Genomic DNA, 21,120 nt, shown 5'->3' on the forward strand with positions numbered 1-21,120 from the left:
TGGGGTTTTTCTTCCAATGTCCAAATTTTTCCTGAAAGATTTTAGCTGTGGTTATTCACCATCCTCAAGTGATTAATCAGGAAAGTTTTTTTTGGCGATTAAAGTGAGTGTTCTTTCCTTGTTCCCTGTTTTGCTACTAACAAGGTTATCATTTTGTTGACACTGCCTATTATTTTTACCTGCTACTTTGTCATGGAAGAGATCTGAAAGGACATTATCAGGATATAGCTTGGCCAACACATTTGGGAAATTGAGAGCTCTGGGGAATTGACACCATGGAAGAGGTGAGACTTGAGGGAGACCAGTCACGATCATATTGAAATATAAGCCAGCTTCCAGGGCCAGGTGGACTCCTATTGTCCTGTGTGTTCAGCACACAAGGAGGCCATTCTGCTAATGTACTTGCATTCTGTTGCAATTGAAACTGTGCTGTGACCTGTGACATGCAAATCAAGTGTATGGCGTAGTGAAGTCATGTGATCTAGTGAGCGGGAACATGCAGAATGAGAGGCTTGTGGAAGTAATTTTAATAGTTGGAACTATTAAAATGTTACAAAGTGCTCTCCCCGTTCTTTGCCTTGAACATAGACTTCAAAGCAACACAAAACGTGCGTGCTTGTGTCGGCTTTTTGAAAGACCAATCCACTTAATCGCATTCTCTTTCATTCCTGTTAATCCAATATTTTTTTTCTCCTTTCAAGTATTTATCCAAGCTTTGTCTCAACATTGCTCATTAAAATTGCATCCATAAAAGTTACCACTTAATCTGTCTTCACTCTTTCAATGAGTGCATTCCATGTAAGACGAATTCACAGTGTAAAACATTTTTCTAAATGGTCCTCCTGTTAATGCTTCTAAAAACTGAAGTGAGAGTGATTGCCCTTGAAATCAACACACTCCTTCCTGACTGAGTGTACCATCAAGGACTAAAGTAATTGGGCATCAAGGGAAAACACTGATGCTGGAGGTAAACCAGTACAGCTATCATCAGCTGCTTCATCAAGGCCATTCCTTCCATGAAAGGTCAGGGAGTCCATGATTCTTCATGTTCACTCAATATTCAATTCCGTTTTTCAATCCTCATGAGACAGCCCTTATCTACACACAGCAAGAGTTGAACAACATTCTGACTAATATATACCAAGTAATGTTTGCACCACATTGCTGCCAGGCAATGGCTATCTCCAACATCGGAAAACTAGCCTCATACCCATGACACCCAAAGGCACTGCCAGTATCAAGTTTCCCACCATCAATGTCCTGGGAGTCAGAAATTCAACTGGACTGGCAGGTTATTGACTGGGTATCCTGGGGCCAGTGCTTTACTTCCCGACACCCCAGAGTCCATAAGGGAAGTAATCAGAAATGTGATGCTATGATTGAATACTCCCCACTTGCCTCGATGAATTTAAATACTAACAACTCTCAAAACACCGAATCCAAGATAAGACAGACTGCTTGATTGGTACTCCATCAACCACTCTAAACATGAATTCACCCTCACCAACGCACAATGGTTTCCATGTATCATGCACAGGAGATAGTCGCCCAAGGATCTCCAGCAGTACCTCCCAAACTCACAACATTTAGCACCTGGAATAGATGAGAGAATCAGGTACGTAGGAATGCCAGCCCTGCTCCCTCCTCCCAGAGTCACACTTGACTTAGAAACACATCACTAAGAAACTTAGAAACTCATCACTGTACCCAATCATATTGTGGGGCTACCTTCACCAGAAGATTTCAGCAGTTCAAGAATCGCCTGCATAAAAACCCTCCTCAAAGACAATTAGGACGAGTCAATAAATGCTGGACATCGATAGCCATATCCTGCAAAAAAGGAATAAATGAAATAAAAATGCTGCATTCAGGCTCCTATCCATTCCTATCTGTACCCACTTCAGTTTCTCATCCAGGTAAATAAATGATTACTTAATCATTTACTGTGTAATTTTTCTCTGCTCTCCACAATCTTGATGTATGTCCTCTACATGGGTTACTTAATGTCGAAGAAATTGTGCATCACTTTTCCGGACCTGCGCTGAAGTTTTTGCCGTTAGTCGAGAGCCAGGCTTTTTTGGAGAAACATTTGTAGGAAGCAAAGCACTGACCACGGGACACCCAGTCAATAACCTGCCGGTCCAGTTGAATTTTGGTTACTGATTTAATTATTGTTACTGGTTTTGTTTCTGAGTTAATTATTGTTACCGATTTGGTGTTATTCTCTCCCCGGGGAAGGTGCGTGCCAAGGTGATAATTACCGACTGTTATACTATAGCAATGTTGACATTGTTTTAAATTTGTAGTGGATTTCAAGGAGTCTGGAAACATTTCTGGACCAGAACCTGAAGTTATTGCAAGCTTCACTGGCCTCCTCAGGTTAATGACCATGTTGCAGGTTATTGCAATGTTTCCACAATTGCTCATTTACGAGAAGTGTTTCTGAACTTCGATAGTTATTTTCAACGGCCATGGTATGGAAGGATCATAATCTGGCTTTGCTATTGCCCTGTGGACATATTGAACATTAGCCTTTCCCCACTTGTTTCAACTAACAATAGCAACCCGAATTTTAAAAAAACAGGCGTCTGAAAGTAAGCCTTTCTGATACTATAAATACATCTGTCATGGTGGCCATATAATTGCACTGGAAATACTTAATGCTAAGCGTCTGCTCAATTTAAAACTAAGTGGATCAAAAGCCTTGATTGTTTACGTTCTTTTCCACAATGACAGTAAGTGTACGGTCAGCTCGTGCACAAAACACAGGAGAAAGATTGACAGCAAACACAGCTAAGCCTACAGGCTGTTGATCCTTGTTTGGCTTTGCTTCAGATTCAGTCTCCCATTTGTGTACCATTCCACCCCTCTGAAAATCTTACCATTTTTGAATTGTGCCCTTTGTAAAGAATGAAAAATGAATGTTTGTTTTGGATCAAGTGCTCACGGATAGTGGTTGATGGAAACATCATTTCAATTATAACCGGACGCCACTACCATCTGACAGATACGAATACTGACTTACCCAGAGTGTCCTAATGTAATTCTGCAGCTACTCACAAGTGGGGAGACGGCATGAGTAGTTTGCTGAATGTTCTCAAAGGATTTGTCCAGATCAGATGTATTTCCCTCTCCTGCTCTGGTAATCTGGCCACTGATTCAGCTCTTGTTCCACCAATTGAATTGTCAATCTCCCCTGCGATAACAGGTTCTGACTGTTGCATCCAAGGTTTATCCAAGGATAATTGGTGCTTTTTCCGCAATTTGGTAAAACTATAAAGAAACATTTTGTGGCATTTTTGGATTTAGTGTAATAATTGGATGGAAAAAATCCAGTATTATTATATCATACCAAATTTTAAAAAGGAAATACATGTAAAATTCACTTAGTTTACAGGTAGATCTTTCATCTTTGAATCGGAATGTTGTCGTTTCAAGCTTCACATATGGGACATGAACCCCTGTGATTTAGTCAGGGTTTTATTTGTCTGAAGAGAGGTCGTGACACAAAACATCCCCTGTCCTTTCCCTCCACAGATGTTGCTTGACTCGCTGAGTTTCTCCAGCACACTGTTTTGGTCAAAATTCCAGCATCTGGAATTGCTTGTGCTTTCATCTGTCAGTTCATTTGATGAATGACTGTATGATACAGTTCAAAGAAGAGCTGGAAAAGTTGGCTGGGCTCTGAGCGAACATTTGCAAAGAGCACGCACGGACAGTTGAAAAAACGACGAATACAACAGAGCACCCATTCACACCTCTCATCTGCCCCACGTCTCGCACAATCTGTCGATTCCTCAGAAACAGAGAACTGGGTGCAAGGGAGTCACTGCCCACATGTAGGCAATGCAGTCAACCCCCAAAGTAGAAGGATGAGAGGAGATCTTATCGAAACGTATAAGATTATTAAGGCGTTGGACACGTTAGAGGCAGGAAACATGTTCCCAATGTTGGGGGAGTCCAGAACAAGGGGCCACAGTTTAAGAATAAGGGGTAGGCCATTTAGAACTGAGATGAGGAAAAACTTTTTCAGTCAGAGAGTTGTGAATCTGTGGAATTCTCTGCCTCAGAAGGCAGTGGAGGCCAATTCTCTGAATGCATTCAAGAGAGAGCTGGGTAGAGCTCTTAAGGATAGCGGAGTCAGGGGGTATGGGGAGAAGGCAGGAACGGGGTACTGATTGAGAATGATCAGCCATGATCACATTGAATGGTAGTGCTGGCTGGAAGGGCCGAATGGCCTCCTCCTGCACCTATTATCTATTGTCTATCCTCGCTTTCTGCAGAGATATGTACAGAAAGTTGTCTAGCAAGAGGAAAGAGGGGAAAATTAGCTCACTTAAGCATTTACGTCTAAATGCATTAAGCATTTCATACAAACATATGAAGCGTGAGTGAATGCCAACTGCAGTGTTTTTGTTGAGTGCTTGGTTGATCAAAAAGCCAATTGTTCAGGAAAGATTCTCAGCATTTTCTTCAAACGGCAATATAATTAAAATAATGAACCATTACAGAGGGAGAACATCAAGAATATAAACATTTGGTGGGTCTTACCCTTGCGGTGCACATACCACCTCAGTGAGGAATATTTGGTGATTCACTGGAGTTTGGAAGGATGAGAGGGGATCTTATAGAAACATAAAATTATAAAAGGACTGGACAAGCTAGATGCAGGAAAAATGTTCCCAATGTTGGGGGAATCCAGAACGAGGGGGCACAGTCTAAGAATAAAGGGGGGGCATTTAAAACTGAGATGAGAAAAAAACGTTTTCACCCAGAGAGTTGTGAACTTGTGGAATTCTTTGCCACAGAAGGCAGTAGAGGCCAATTCACTGGATGAATTTAAAAGAGAGTTAGATCGAGCTCTAGGGGCTAGCGGAATCAAGAGATATGGGGAGAAGGCAGGCACGGGTTACTGATTGTGGATGATTAGCCATGATCGCAATGAATGGCAGTGCTGGCTCGAAGGGCCAAATGGCCTCCTCCTGCACCTATTTTCTATGTTTCTATGTTAACCACTCATATCATTGGATAGGCTTGATATCCAAGAGGAATGTGGGAGAGGTGCAGCTCATCAGGGGGCATGAGGGAGATATCGTCCCTGGGTGCTGTGGAGAGCTATTTTTCTCCTCCATTTCCACCCCCCTCCCTTCCAGCTTCACGGGGATGAGATGGAGGATGACCTGTGCTGGAAACCTCGGAACCCTTGCACTAAACGTTATTCCCTCATCGTGTGTCGACACACAGTAAATGGCCCAATTGTAATCATGATTTGTCTTTCTGCTGACTGGTTAGCACACAACGAAGGTTTATCACTGTACCTCGGCACAGGTGACAATAAACTAAACCGAAAGTGAGAAGCGCCATGCCATTTCTGCTCAGGGCCAACATTGAGTGCGCACTGAAGCCAACAGTAATCTTTCTCCAACGGCTGGAATACTGAGCCATAAAGCTGGTCTTTTTATATCATCATTTTTGCTTTCAATGTTGGTAGAAAGATCAAGCATTAGGGGAAGTGTTTTTTTATTGTTGTTTTATGTGTACGAAAGAAACCTACATGCAGGGAATATTGAAGCCAGGCTATTATTCACAACAGCGCAATTCATTGTTCTGCAGATGCTGCAGTAAAGCCAGTCGGTGCTGCATTGAAATCAGGATCCAGGATTCTCTCCGTGACTAACAAATGTGTAAATAATTCGATTATCTTAACATGATAATGCTCTCCCAAACAGTATTTAGTTGTGTGTAGTTCAGCTATGCAGACTTGTAAGCTCTCAGCTGCAACCTAAATCTGTCTGCGTTAACTGAGGGAATTGTGTTTGTGCGAGTATAAAATGGAGGAGACAAACTAAACTGCCTTGCCTTGATCCACAATCACCATTATTAATGGATATCAGCTGAGAACAAATAGATCGTCAGCATTCATCACTGAGCCTCTCTTAGGAGGATCGAGCATTAGATTAAGGCATTGCAACCTTGCCACCAGTATTTCATGATGGAGGGACTGCACCACATATTTCACTGTTCCCCTGCCTTGGCATGGCAATTCACCATTAAAGGGGGACGAGAAATGAATTGAATCGGATTTTTAAAATGACCAATAGTCCTTCATGTACTCCATCCATAGTCCTGAATTTACTGCATAAAACGTCGCATGCAATCTCTGGTGACAGACATACCAACTGCAGATTTTTTCCAATGTTAATTTGCTGTGTTGGTTCAAAGTGGTAAACTCCGACCTAGTGACAAGCTTGCTAAGCAACCTTTGCTGGAAGGACTATGCTTCAAATGACTTTGAGGATCAAAAGCATATCTAAATTTTAATATGAATTACCTCAAATTGAAAAATATATAAATGATACTTGCTTTCTTAAGTCATACCTGTCTTTTCAGATGAATGGGTTGCAGCACTTGCACTAGGTAGGTTTAGCAGACACATTTCCAACTTAACTGCTGGGGAATTTGGCAAAGTCATGCAACTCCATGCAACGGCACTTGGGGTCCAACAGTGGAACAGAATCGGGAGATCACCAGAAGAGCACAGTCAGCACATTCAGCACATCTGAGCTGTACATGAGTACAGGCAGTGCATGCAGGCTTTTCCCAGGAGGTTTAGCTTATTGTTTCTGTATCTGTGCCCTGCAACGAGCAGCAAATGTTTTTCCTGTTGCTATCTTGAGTTATATACGGCCCATGTTTTAAACCTTTCAGCGTATCGTTATGGCTGCAAAGATTTACTGCTGTGTGGATATTTCAAGCTCTGTGTTCCTTTCTGGCAAATATTTGTTGGCAAATTTTGCGGTGTAGTGGTTGACCACTACTTCATCTTCCATCAAGTCAGCCTCCTCCTTCCACCCGATTTCAGATGTTTTTGTTTTTCCACCCTTCTCCAGCTTCTATGTTTTTCCTGACTTTAATTTTTGATGTTTTCAATGCTCCATTTGCCTCCTCCACACTCTGATGTGCTCAGTAATGTTGGTGCCCATGCACTGGCACCCCACCCATCTCTGCACTGTTTACCCTGTTGATAGCACCTTGGATTTCTGCACCCTGATCCACCATATTCATTCTATCAACGACCATTCGCCCTACCAACATGATTGCCATTTGATGCAAGGTGATAGACACAACTTGTGCATCTCTGAGACACTTCGATGCACAAGAGCATTATGAAAATATAAACGAGGATTGGGTAAAATGTAAATTGGAAAGTGCTGCTGGAAGGCCAGGTTAATGAAAAATCAGAGCAGCGTTGTGAAACAGCTTCATCAATGTCAGATAGCACCATTTAAGCGGTGGCCACCGTTGTGCGTCCTCTACTTATGTTATATGCGTGTCAGCAGGGTCTGAATGCAAAGGCAAGATCACAGCAGCCTGCCTTGCTATAAACTGTTCCCACACCAACTAATTGTCTCTCTCGCTAATCGCACTTATGTTTTCAAAACAGGTACAGAGCCCGGGTGGAAAAGGTGGAGTCGCCTGCCAAAGTCCACATCTTCTACATTGACTATGGCAACGTGAGTACCTTATCACTGTTAGCCCCTTTGTTTAATGCTTTCAACAGCTAATTGTTTTATTTCAAACCCCAGGTTTCATTCTCCCTCACAAGCAGGTGTAATTCCTCCACATCAGAGTTAAAAAAACATTTGTTTCTTGTTTTTTAACAATCTAAATCCGTGTTTGGAGTGTGACATGGTCACTGCAAGAATAAATATTCAAGAAAAGAAACATAGGAATTGGAAAATGGAAGCAGAAATTTGTGATCCTGCTGCTGTTACTGACTTCGTTATACTTTTTTCCTTAATGAAATAAGAAAATTGTAACATGCACCTGACATTTGATGCCACATTACATCTTCCATAATGGTTCCATAAATTTTCTGCCATTTAAATTTTAATTAAAAAAAAAAAAATCATTTGTGTTTCTCCAACCAACAGGGCGCAGTTATTTTTAAAAGGATTTTCCTGTCTATTGAATATCATCTTAATCCAGCTATACATAATGCCGCGTTAATCATTCCCATCCAAAACGGAGAGAACGCATTGCATTCCAGCAGCTTTCATAGAAAACTGATTGAATATTCATATTCAGCCAGTGCATTTCCCGGAGTTCAAAATATATGCAGTCTCTGCAGTTAAGAAGCAGGCATCTCTGGGAATTGCAAACATGTTAGCTCATTCCTTTTCTAAATTGCTTAAGTAATTACTGGAACAAGCGTATTGTCTGCTAGAAACCTGACATTTACAGCACTCCCAGGAATTTTAGGCAGCGCTGAGATTCTGTGGGAGCGGTTTCATCTTGCACTGCAAGCAGAATGTGCAATGTCTTACCCTGACAGTTCATTTCCTCATGATGATTTGAGAAGGAGCATCCCCATTTGTCCCTTGCTCTTCCTTTTGTTTTATAAGGGGATATGCACCCCACCTATTTTAACCAGATCAAACAATTTATTTTTGAGAAAGTTGACTTGACATTTATAGAATCAATGAAATATCAAGACCATTTTAACAGAAATCCACTTTAAAAAAAACTTTTGTCACAAATGCCATATAGACTTGAGTTCCCAAGATTTTTGCTTATCTTTGATCAGCAGTAAGAAAAGCAACATAATCCGAACCATGATCCAAGCCTCTCTCTTTTCGATCTTAAAAGGGAACAACAATACAATGTTGTCCTTTTATGTTGTACAGGACTATCTCCGAAAGCATTGCATGTGGGGAATTCAGATAAAGTATGCTGTTTAGGGGGAATTGAATAAAGGGCAGGTGATCATGGGAACATAGAGAGGTGACAGACAGCATTTGAACAAATAATGGTATCAGCAATGCCGCAGCATAAGTAGGTCAGTTGGGAGTCTAGAGAAAATTCTCCAGTGGCTGCAGTTAAACCTAACATAAAGACGATGGTCGTGGTAGTTAGAGGATTACCATCTTACATCTGAGACGATGTCCCAGGGCATCTTTGCTACTCGAGGAGATGCCCACAGCTAAACTATATCCTGCTACCCTTGCAAGCTGCAACAGAATCTTGACGATAGTTTTGGATTAGGTAGGAAAATAACTGCAGATGCTGGTACAAATCGAAGGTATCACAAAATGCTGGAGTAACTCAGCAGGTCAGGCAGCATCTCTGGAGAGAAGGAATGGGTGACGTTTCGGATCGAGACCCTTCTTCAGACTGAAGAAGGGTCTCGACCCGAAACGTCTTCCATTCCTTCTCTCCAGAGGTGCTGCCTGACCTGCTGAGTTACTCCAGCATTTTGTGATACCTCCAGTTTTGGATTGATGAGTATTAGGTAATCTTTCTTTGATAACTGACTGCAGTAACATCCCAGATCGTTGATAATTTGGGAGGAACAGTGGTGGAATGGAAGAAGTGGTCGCCATTTATTACAAGCAAGTTCCAGATCAATATCATTGTTACAAGAGGATGTGCACTGTTTGATGAGTGTGTCCTTCCTGATCCTTTCAAGCCTATGCATCATGTGCACGGTTTAAATCAGAAGTGGGATCAGATACTCAACTGTAGTCTGAATTTGTGCAGCCACAGCAATACTCGTATATTTTATGCCATCAAGACCAAAGAAATTGATTGGTACAGCTGACATTGGTACAGCTGACATCCACACACCTCACTATTGACCCGCTGTGGCGGACTATGCATGACCACAGAATGACAGTTATAGGTTTGCCAAATATACCTTTGGCAGGACTTTTTGTTCCTGTAATTTCCATCACAGAATTGCACAAGAGCAGTCTGAAGAAGGGTCTTGACCCAAAACGTCACCTGTTCCTTCGATCCAGAGATGTTACTTGTCCCGCTGAGTTACTCCAACATTTTGTGTCTACCTTCAGTACTATTGTGGAAACGCACAATCTTCTTGACTTGGAACACATGCCAGTGTTTCAATAGACAATAGACAATAGACAATAGGTGCAGGAGGAGGCCATTCAGCCCTTCGAGCCAGCACCGCCATTCAATGCGATCCTTAAGAGCTCTATCCAGCTCTCTCTTGAAAGCATCCACCGAACTGGCCTCCACTGCCTTCTGAGGCAGAGAATTCCACACCTTCACCACTCTCTGACTGAAAAAATTCTTCCTCATCTCCGTTCTAAATGGCCTACCCCTTATTCTTAAACTGTGGCCCCTTGTTCTGGACTCCCCCAACATTGGGAACATGTTTCCTGCCTCTAATGTGTCCAATCCCCTAATTATCTTATATGTTTCAATAAGATCCCCCCTCATCCTTCTAAATTCCAGTGTTTACAAGCCTAATTGCTCCAGCCTTCACCTTTAGCCCAAGGACTGCAGCAGTTCAAGTTGAACCATCTTTACACCAGAGGTGTAGGTACACCAGAGATGGCAGTAAAGGAAGCCTTACCAATATCGCCCAAATTAATGCCCGCCCCCCCCCCCCCCCCACAGATGGAAATATTAACACTGCCTCTGCATCTAATCTCTCATAAATCCAATTGAGTGAATGCACGGAGCCAAAAGATATTCTCACAGATCTCTTGATTTTCTTCCCCCAACCAAAAGCTTGCAGATGGTTTATAAATCTGTCTGCATGTTGCAGCAAACCTGTAGCAACACAGAGATTGGGACACAGTCGATTACAGTACTGTCCTTTCTGTGCTTTAGTCTTTCTCCCGTCAGTTGTAAATTGTATGAATTCAGCCTCTCTGAATAACTCTTACCTTTGCAGTGAAATGTTGTCTGTTGTTACCAATTCGGATAACTCATTAGCCAAAGCCACAAGGATGATAGTGAAATAGACTAAAACAGTAGAGCAGGGCTTTCAAGGAATTTTGTCAGAATACTAGACTTGGTAACGCTCTACGGAACTTTGCCGAAGTGTAAAGCATAGACTTGATGGCTGAGTGGCCAGCTTCTGTGCTGTGCTTTAATATACCCTAAACTACAGGGAAAAGATCATATCAAACCATTGGGGGAGGGAGGATGTTCTACACCATATTATTAGTGCCAGTTGGCTACATTGGTTGTAATTCTACTTATGCAAACCCTTCCCCTAACCATTGTACCGGTTGATAAAGAGAATGGTGCATGTTCAGGAAGCTATAATTTGCTTGTCTCATGGAAGTATCTCGGGCAAAGTATGGTATCAAAGATCTGAATTATACAGTTCATAGCATTGATACTTTTGTGTAATGAATGGAAAAGGTGCCACTTAACGAAAGCCTACAATAGTACTGGAATAAATTAGACTAAGCTCAATAATGGAGGATTGCTTCCATTTCTCATGTTGTGATCACACTGAAATATCCTTTTTTTCTGGGAAGCAAGAATACACTCAGAGTTGGTGAGTGCAGAATGCAGCTGATGCTGGATTCTGACAAAATGCTGCTCTGGAACCGAGAAAGTGCTGCTCTGTTAGAGAAGCTACCTTAATTTGTCCTTTCGCTTGTACTGAAGAATACCATGGCATCAGCCCAGGTGAAAGTAAAAGATAACATGGCATGATTTCTAAAAAGATAGAGAAGTCAGACCTTGACCGAGCAATATTGAATCCTCAAGCAATACCCCAACACTGAGGTTTGGTCATTTGTGAAACCCAGTGTGCAAAATATTGCCACACTTTCCACATTAGATCATTCACTGCAATTCAAGAGCTATTGTTAAACTCTGTGCTCAAGAACTACTTTCTGCTGTCAACACCCATCCAACCCAACTTGCTTGCTGGCAGACCATTGTAACTACAGCTGACTCCAGATTCAAATGATGGGGATACCCAGGCACTTGATCCAGATGCCATCTGTTTTGCGAGACAAAAACTGAATGCCTTCAAGGACTGTGGGCTCTGCTCCCCTGCTCCATACAGTTAGTCCTATGACCAAAAAAAATGGTTTTCTTAAGGCAAGCAATTAGTGATATATCTTCGGGTTGCTCTGTAGCAGCTGTTGAGAGTTTTGCATCAGTGCCTGATGCACAGATTGCCATTGCTCTCAAATTTCCTCTGCAGCTCTGAAGTGGTTCCACAGTGCAGCGAAAGAAAACCTCTTCAGCTTATGGTTCTCCGCACACAGCTCTCCGAATGTACATCAAATAGAAGGGCAGCTGTCGGTCATCCCGATTCACAACTAGAAACGTGGCCAGATGGAGTTCTTTCTCAGCTTAAGCAGTTCCCTTTGATTCTGTTAATTTGAAGGTGGACACCATGCTGTTGAAGTACCAGCCCACATTTCCTTTCTGTGATAAATTGAATGGGTCTTTAAATTTATTTTGCTACTGGCATTTAAATGAGATTTGGGAGTCAATTGCATTCTCCCTCAGCCATGAATTGTCGTTAACCCCCTCCCCTTCCTTGCAATAAATGCTGGTTTCAACTCGCATCACTATCCTTCATCAATTTGTATCTCACCTGCTGCGAAGCTGAGAGAATGGGGAAGGAATTAGATTATAATTAGCAGTAATGCTGAATAACACTTTCTTCACACTGACAGTCCAGGAGCGACTTTCTTTTGAACTAATTTTTTTTTTAAGTACTGTTTTGTGTAAATGCATGCTAAGTTCATGCCTTGTTCACACATTGTCTAAAGAACTGACTGATTTCCAGGAGTCCCAATTTTGGGGCATGATGGTCAAGGAAGGTGAGTATGGCGAGTTCATCCCATTGATGAATCAAATACTTTAGGTTATGCATTAGACTTGTTTCATTTGCACAGATTAAATTCCTTTCTTGCAATCAAGTTGAATTTATACTGGGAATACTCTGTGTTACTTTCAAAACACGCATTTAGACCACTGACCAGTCCCATTTAAATTGGTCAGTCCCGTGGCAACAGTGGGGGAATAAAAGATAATGAATGTGCTGGGAATAGGGTACAAAAGAAAAGGAGCAACTGGCTGTGTTAAAGAAAAGCAAAGATTTTGCTGAAGGAAATCTGATTCGATACTGTATATTTTATATTAGGAGTTTATATTTCTGTTGTTACTGGCAAGACAGCCTGTCAAATTTCGGAGCGCTACGAGGTGCCGAATGTCAGCTTCTGGAGGAGTGCAGGTGTCACTAACATCAGCTGTAACTAAAATGCAAAAAAAGAACGGAGAAGAGGACAACATTTTGTTCAGGCAATTGTGCAATCAGAAACCACGTTGAATCACCAGATGGATCCTTCGTAAGCTGACTTGCTAGAGAACTCCTGCAGCGACAACTGCCACATGCTCACCAGCACTCCAGCATGCACTTGCAAGAGGGTTTTGAAATGATTTGTAATACATTTCTAGCTCGGTAATTAATTTTGTTAAAAAGTCATTATCCTCGTTGAAAGCCCCGAGATACCCAACGATCCAGCCATCAGTAATTTTGTTTTGTGTTCCGTGATAACAAGAACAAAATGGAGGGAATACCACAAGAGCCAGCTGAGAAATTGTGCCAGTGTGCAATTTACTCTCTGTCGCAACTGCGGTTGGGGAAAACCGTTTAAGACGTTGGAAAAGTCATCGTTGATGTGAGATGTCTGTGCACTGATAGTGTAACCTGGAGGTTGAGGTTCATAATTTGAAATCCACTTCCCTGATTCAGAGCAACATACCCACCAGACCCTCCACTTGTTAGACACGACAGTAAAGACTCATCTGAGCTGTCTGTTTACAACATAGCACACACGATAGATTTTGTCATCACTACTGGAGCTTTATTCATTCAATTATCATAGTTTATATTTTAAATGAACATGTTATAAGACAAGCTTCAAATTAAATGAGTTTTAATAACCCAGTATGAATTTGAATGTGCGTGTGTTGTTATTTTAATTTATGCTTATAAAAGCCATAAATTGATGCATTTCATTGATTCTGCCAGACAGAATTTTAATGGACACTAACAGAAAACAGAAATAATCTCTGAACTGAATTTTTAAAAAACAGTGTCATAAATCCGAGTTGCAGCCTCAGACTTCCAATGAATAGATTAGTAGGTGGTGTTCTAAGGCAATATCTTTGATGCTGTGAAGGCTGCAGGAGAGTTTACTGTACAGTTGCTGAGCTCTGTTAGAGGGTGACTGAACCTCAATCTTCCTTTCAGTTCCCCAAGATTTGTGGTTTTTGCAGAAACTCTCTTTGAACCACAAATGTCATCTTTAATACAAAATTTAATCCAAAGGCAATCTCACTTGAAATAGCTTTCTGAAACTTCCTTGCTTATCCTTCAGTTTTGATACGTTTTATTTACTCCGTGGGTCTGACCAAACTAATAATTCATTGGACATGCTCCTTTTAATGCTAACTCAAATCAGAACTTCTAGCAGTACCTGGATAATTGATCCAAGTTGACCTTATGGCTGTTGGCAGTGGAGGAATGCAGCCTGGTTTCTTTTTTCTGGTTACTGAATCACCTGCTGTGGGCATCTAGAGAATAAATCATAATGGTGTTTTCTCCACGCATTTATAGAGCTGACGGACACAGAAACAACTTCAGACATTCTGTAGACTGATACCTGCATGACCATGACCCTGGTAAATAATGTCCCTTCAGATAGGGTAGACAGTCACTCTTATTCCCATGGTGGGAATATCGCTACCAAGCGCCATAGTTTTCAGGTGAGATGGGCTTTAAAGGAAATGTGCAGGGCAAGTATTTTAACATCATGGGGAACGTGCCTGGAATGCATTGCTGGGTTTGATGGTGGAGGCAGATACGATTGTGGCATTTGAGAGATTTGAATGGGCACATGGATATGCAGGGAACAGAGGGATATGGATTATGTGAATGCAGGTAAGAGTTGGTCTTGTCGTCGTATCTAGCACAGTCATTGTGGGCCGAAGAACCTGTTCCTAAGCGGTACTGTTCTACGATCTAAAAGAGGGGAAAAGATGAAGATACAAGGAATGGTAGATGCTGGAATCTTGAGCAAGGAACTGCAGGTGCTGGAATCTTGAACAAACACAAATTGCTGGAGTAACTCCACAGATCAGGCAGCATCTGTAGAGGGAATGAATAGGTGACATTTCAGGTTGGGACCCTTCTTCACACCTCTATTTTAAATATGTTTTATAAAATCAACCTTTACAACCAAGCTCTCAGTTGCTGTCCTAATATGCATCCTATTTTATCTGATAATGCTCCTGTGAACACCAAATTGAAGGTGCTATATAAACAAGCTGTTGTTGTAGTCACTTCAGGGTGAGATGTGCTAATTGTTGTTCTTTCCTGTAGAGAGAGAATGTGGCATCTTCTCGCCTAGGTGTTTTGCCGCCTACCTTCAGCACACGGATCCTGCCACCGCAGGCCACAGAATATTGCTTTGCATATATCCAGGTGCCACAAGATGTAAGTATAACTGCAGCAGAATGACTCCTTTCAAATGTCCGCAATTAATTTTTTTTTGATTTTTCGTGATCTGTAAGTTTTGTGATTGCTATAAACCCAATATGGAAGTGTAGACAAAACGGCAGCCTGATGATACACAAGTGTTACTGGTGGGTCTGCTTAATTTATTGATGTTGGTACTGTTATCCTGTAAAGAAAATAGACATAAATAATCTTCAGTGTTGTGAATTAAGCTGCTTATGTGACGTTCTTAACTTTTACTTCCTATTTCCCTCGACAGCAGTGCTTAGTATTAGCACACGTTATCTTCAAAATAGATGAAGAAAAGCTTTGAAGATTGTTATTAGAGGTGAAATTTGAAACAAAAAAATGTTGGTAACCCTGACTACATCAGGTGGCATCTGTAGGAGGGGAAACAGTGGTGTTGCAGGTCAAAGTGACTTGCTGAGTATTTCGAACCTTTCCGTTTTATTTTAGACTTTATGCGTCTACAGTTTTGTTTATTTTCATTTTGACTTTTTGTTTAAGTGATGAGATATTTAGTTACACCTTGTGCTGGAGCTTCCAAAGAATACTGAATTTCCAAGTGCAGTGAAAAAAATCGTCGTTTTCTATGTACTGTTGAACATTCTTCACTCAGCCAGAAACATTCATTAAATCATTTATCGAATCATTGAAAATCTCAGACATAGGAGGCCATTTGGTCTGTGCTGGTCAACAAAAGACTATCCAAATAAATCCCACCTTTGAGGGTAAGGTCCATAACTTGCGGGTCAAGAGGTCCTCAAGAACACATCCAAGTTTTGTTTAGATGTGATGAGGGATTCATCCACTATGATCCTTTTGGAACCTTACCACCTCCTGGAAAGAAAGGGGTTTTTTTCTCACCTCCCCTCTAATTTTTCTACCAATTGTTTTAAATCCATGACTCTGCTATGGGACGAGGTCCTTTCTTTTCACTCTGTCTAACCCCCATAATTTGATACACATCAACTAAGTCACACCAGGACCTCCGTCGTTTGTATGGAAAAAAAACCTTAGCCTATCCAATCTTTCCTTCAAGCTACAAATCTCCAGTTCTGGTGACATTTTCATCAAACTTCTCTTGCACCCTCTCCACTCTGTTTGCATCTTTCCTGCATCATGATGACCAGAAATGCACTGCAGTACTCAATCTAAGGCCTCACAGTATTGTGCACACTTTCAGATTATCTTCCCAACTGGAATATTTTATGCCTTAGTTAAACAAAAAATCTTTAAAAATCCCTTTTAACAATCCTATTGACTTGTCCTGTCTCCCTTATGAGCCCGTGGTCTTTAAAGGTCAAATTATCCATAACAATCAGTATTCCTCATTTTTTGGTATAATTCCCTTGTCCAGGTGGATCTTTCTGAATTAATTACTTCCCATTTTGCTGGATTAAGTTCGAAATGACCATCCCTATCTGCCTGCAGCCTAAAGATTCCCCCCTTGGTGATAAACACATTGAAAGCTCCTCCTCTCTTTGCTTTGTTTAATGTGTTCAAAATGATGAAGGCCTTTACAATGGAGAAACGAAGAACTGCAGATGCTGGAATCTTGAGCAAAACACAAACTGCTGGAAAAACTCAGTGGGTCAGGCAGCACTTGTGCAGGGAAGGTGGTGTCTCCTCTGCGTCCAGCATTTCTGCTCTCACTCCCGCTCCCTTCAGATTGTACAAGGATTGAGTTCCCCTGATCTTCAACTTTCACTCCATCAGCTTCCACATCCAACATATCATTTTCCAACATTTCCACCATCTGTCGCACCTTTCCATCCCCTTTCCACTTTCTGCAGAGACTAGGCTCACTGTAATTCCTTGGTTTGTTCACGTCTTCTCACTCAACCCACTCCTCCCCAAGTACTTTCCTCTGAAAGGCTGGAGATGTTACACCTGTGCCCACGTCTCTGCCCTTACTGCCATCTAGGGATCCCATCAGCCCTTCCAGGTGAGTCAGAAGTACGTGTATATCTCTTCAACCCTCGTCTGCTGCATTTGGTGCTTCCGCTGTGGCCTCCTTTACTTTGACAAGACCAAACATAGACTAGGTGACCTCCCATTTGCTAATCATTTTAATTTCCCCTCGCATTCCCGTACTGACCATTTTTCCTTGGTCTCTGCCATTGCCAGAATGAGACCACATGCAAACTTTATGGAACAGCACCTCATTCCGCTTGGGTAGCTTACAACCCAAGGGTATGACCATTGAATTCCTCAATTTCTAGTAATACCACCCCACTCGGCTGTGCTCCCTTTGTTCCCACCTCGCCGTCACCCTGCTCCTTTCCACTCCTTCCTACTCTCACCGCCCATCTCCAAGTCCCTCATTTTCCTTTCTTCCCCTCTCTCCCCATGCCCCCTTCCAGCTTTACATTTCACTCCTCTCCTTATCTGATACCCGTTGTCTCCTTTTCACCTCTCACCTTTGTTACTTACACCAGCCATATGCCAACCAAATCTTTCCTCACTTGTTTCCACTTTGCCAGGCTTTGGCCCACCCCTACCTTTCTTTTCCAGCTCCCCCCCCCCCCCCCTCCTCCCCTACCACATCAGTCTGAGGACGTCCCAAAACATCACCTGTCCATTTCCTCTGCAGATGCCGTCTGACCCTCAGATTTCCACCGGCACTTTGTGTTTTGCCTTTATAATGGTCAATCTCCCGTTGTCTTCCAGCATTCATTTCTACTGTTGTGCTTCTAATCTGAAATTGATTCTAGAAAGCAGTGGAGAAAGCTGTACTCTTAAGATTGATTTTGTTTGGACTGTCGAGTTTCCTGCACTAATACTTCTTAGCCTCAATCAAAGAGGAATCACCGGAAATGAGCAATGTGGACATAGATACTGGTTATAACAAACATTATTGCTGTTGTTTAATGAAGAAGCTCAAGTACTTCCTCTGATTTTTAATTATTTATGGATTGTGACCGTCACTGACAAGATCACCAATTAACGTCCACCCTAAATAGTATTTAAGAAGCCGCACCAGGTTGTTTCAAATGCTGTAGTCCTGTAAAGAGTCAAGAGCAACGAATGAAACATTTCATATTGTGGATCTGCCTAAAATGTTAAACTGTCTTTCTTTCCCTCACCAATGTGTACTGACCTTTATTTTCAGCATTTTCTGTTGTTGGTAATTAGATACTGCCACACATGAGGTGATAAAAAAAATCTCCTCGTAAAAGAAAAATAAATTCCAAAAAAAAAGGATTATATGGGTTAGGGTATAGCATGAACGATCACGATTTCAACATTCTGATGAAGAGGGCAATTTTTTTCTTGGATGCCATCTTTGGACGTCTATATTTCAAAATAGTGTTGTAAATTATCAAGCTTCTAGCCACTGGAAATATCATTGCATCTTCAAAGCGACACTTATCAACTGTCCTGCAGCAAGCTCCCTGTACTAAAGAGCATTCTGTTCCCTAGCAACCATCAGTTGATTCCATTAGTCTCTCTTTTATAATTTGCAAGTATAATGAATGTGTACCCCTTGAGGGAATTACTAATTTATATATTTAATTGAAGTCATAACAGTAAATAGTTAATTAAACTAGGTTCATTTGGTTTGTATTTCTTTTCTCCCCAGCCTGTTTTCTTGGTAAAGATTGAATTGCAGAAATAAGTATAACTCATTGAATTCAGAGTATCTTTTACTCACCTTCTTCCCACACATACCTGGCACCTTGTGGTGTTGACAGGTAAAAAGATGTTCTCACTGAGTAGGTGGGTGCGATCAGTTGCTAAAAATATATCAGAAAGTCTCAGTTTCGACTTTAGACATTTCTTTCCATTTCATTCCACCAACCTATGTTAGCACAGACTTGCTGGATGTCAGCCAGCCCTCTGATCCAGTCGCCCATTCTTCATACAGGAATCTAGAGGATGAATATATGCCAGCTATTTGATCTGGGGGTGCAACTCAGCCAAATGCTATCCTGCGCACTTGTAATAATCACACACATTCACCACTTAGATAGCTTGCTCTTTTTGTGATTAGGAGAAGGGAACCTGAGTGGCCATTTCTTCTGTAGGTGTTTTGATCATTCTGCAGTGCTCACATGCTACCTTTGGCCCAGCTGAGAAGACAGAGCACAGATTGAACCTTCTGATCTCCTGTTTCCTCCAGCATTAAGGTAGCCAAGTTTAGAAAACGGAAGAAACACAAATGCTGCAAATCCAAAATAAAAACAGGAAATGCTGGAAATATTTGGTAGGTCTGGCAGCATCTTTGGAAAGAGAAATAGTTCACATTTTAGGTCTGGGATCCTTTGTCAGAACTGGGAAAGAGAGAAAAAACAAGTTAGTTTTCAGTAGCAGCAAAGATGAGAGAAGCATGTGTTGAACAAAGGGAATCTGAATGATAGATTGAGTCCAAGTAAGCTAACGATGCAGTTACCAACATATTTGTCTGTGTATTGTGTTGTAAACAGTGAGGCTGTGGGATATGCCCAGTGTGCCTGGCTATGATTATACTGCATAACCTGCATTTTCTGTTTTTAAGCCAAATTTTGAGATTTGCTTCTGGAAAGTGAAGCATTTTGTTGCAGTAATGTTGTGCCATTTGCAGTTTCCAAACATACCGGGTGTCTTAGGATCAGTGAAATACGTCTAATGTGTGGCCACAACTTAATGATTTGGTGCAAGTCAAGTTTACCCCTCACTGACTGAGAAGAACCATTGATGGGACCATCAGATTTCTTCCAACCCTTCCCGACTGAAACACCAGATCTCTCTGTCTCTGCCTTCTCAATGGTAGATCATGGTCCCCTCTCCTCCCTCCTCCTCCTTCCAACCCACTCCAAAACATTTCACCAAAATGGGGGCTGTGGAGGTTTGGAATTGAGTAGAAAAATACTGCAGGTGCTGGAAATCTAAACTAAAAGCAAAGAATGTCCAAAATACTCCTCGGGTTAGGTCCCGTCAGTGGAGAAAGAAATAGTGCAAACATTTCAGATCAATGATTTTTCAACTGGAAAAAGTTAGAAATTAATTAACTTTAATGTACACAAAGGGTGGTGGTGTATGAAACAAGCTGCCAGAGGAGGCAGTTGAGGCAGAGACTTGTACTTCGTGGTCCGGTACCTGTTGTACCTTTAGTGACTCTGGAAGGACCACAAGTACACGTGTGTAAAAGGTTACATTGCTGAAGCTCAACTCCAGGCTGTTTATTCCGTGGCCACCTGGATCCAGAGTGGCCGCCTAATCACACCAATCACTTATATACACAGGCATACAAAGTAGTCCTTGTGACCAACAAAGTAGTCCTAGCAATATCACAACAGGGACTATCCCAACATTTAAGAAACAGTTAGACAGGAACATGGATAGGACAGGTTTGGACGGATATGGACCAAATGCTGGCAGGTGGGACTAGTGTAGCTGGAATATGTTGTGTGGGCCAGTTGGGCTGAAGGGCCTGTTTCCATACTGTATCACTCTATGACTCTGTAAAGAGTGGAGGACGTAGCAGGGCATAAAGGGTGGTCGGTTTCCGTATGGAACTGGAAATATGAGATTAAAGACAGGAAACAGAAAATACTGCAAATACTCCGCAAATCGGGTAGCATCTGTAGAGTGAGAAACAAAGTAAACTGAGGTAAAAGTAAATCTGGTTGATGAACTTTAATCAGAAAGGTGAAAAATTCATCAACTGAAAAGTTTATTGTTGTTCCTCTTTCATAGACATTGTCAGAGATGCTGAGTATTTCCAGAATCTTCTATTCTTTTTTCAAATTCTCAGCATCCGCAGTTTCTTGCTTTAGGAAAACAGAACATTTCTCGGGCTTGCTATTGAAATGTGATTTTCCAACTCT

At 41.7% G+C, this 21,120-nt stretch overlaps 1 protein-coding gene across 1 annotated transcript in view; it reads left to right on the forward strand.

Moving 5' to 3' along the window:
* The window catches only part of snd1 (staphylococcal nuclease and tudor domain containing 1), a 734,850-nt gene that overhangs the window by 655,342 nt on the left and 58,388 nt on the right, over window positions 1–21,120 (forward strand). Inside the window, exons 20-21 of the mRNA XM_078419593.1 lie at window positions 7,445–7,514; window positions 15,173–15,286. Of these exons, the coding sequence (XP_078275719.1) occupies window positions 7,445–7,514; window positions 15,173–15,286 (184 nt within the window). The remainder of the gene's footprint in view (window positions 1–7,444; window positions 7,515–15,172; window positions 15,287–21,120) is intronic.

Source organism: Rhinoraja longicauda, chromosome 23, assembly GCF_053455715.1.
Source record: "Rhinoraja longicauda isolate Sanriku21f chromosome 23, sRhiLon1.1, whole genome shotgun sequence".
In the NCBI taxonomy this organism is placed as follows: Eukaryota; Metazoa; Chordata; class Chondrichthyes; order Rajiformes; family Arhynchobatidae; genus Rhinoraja; species Rhinoraja longicauda.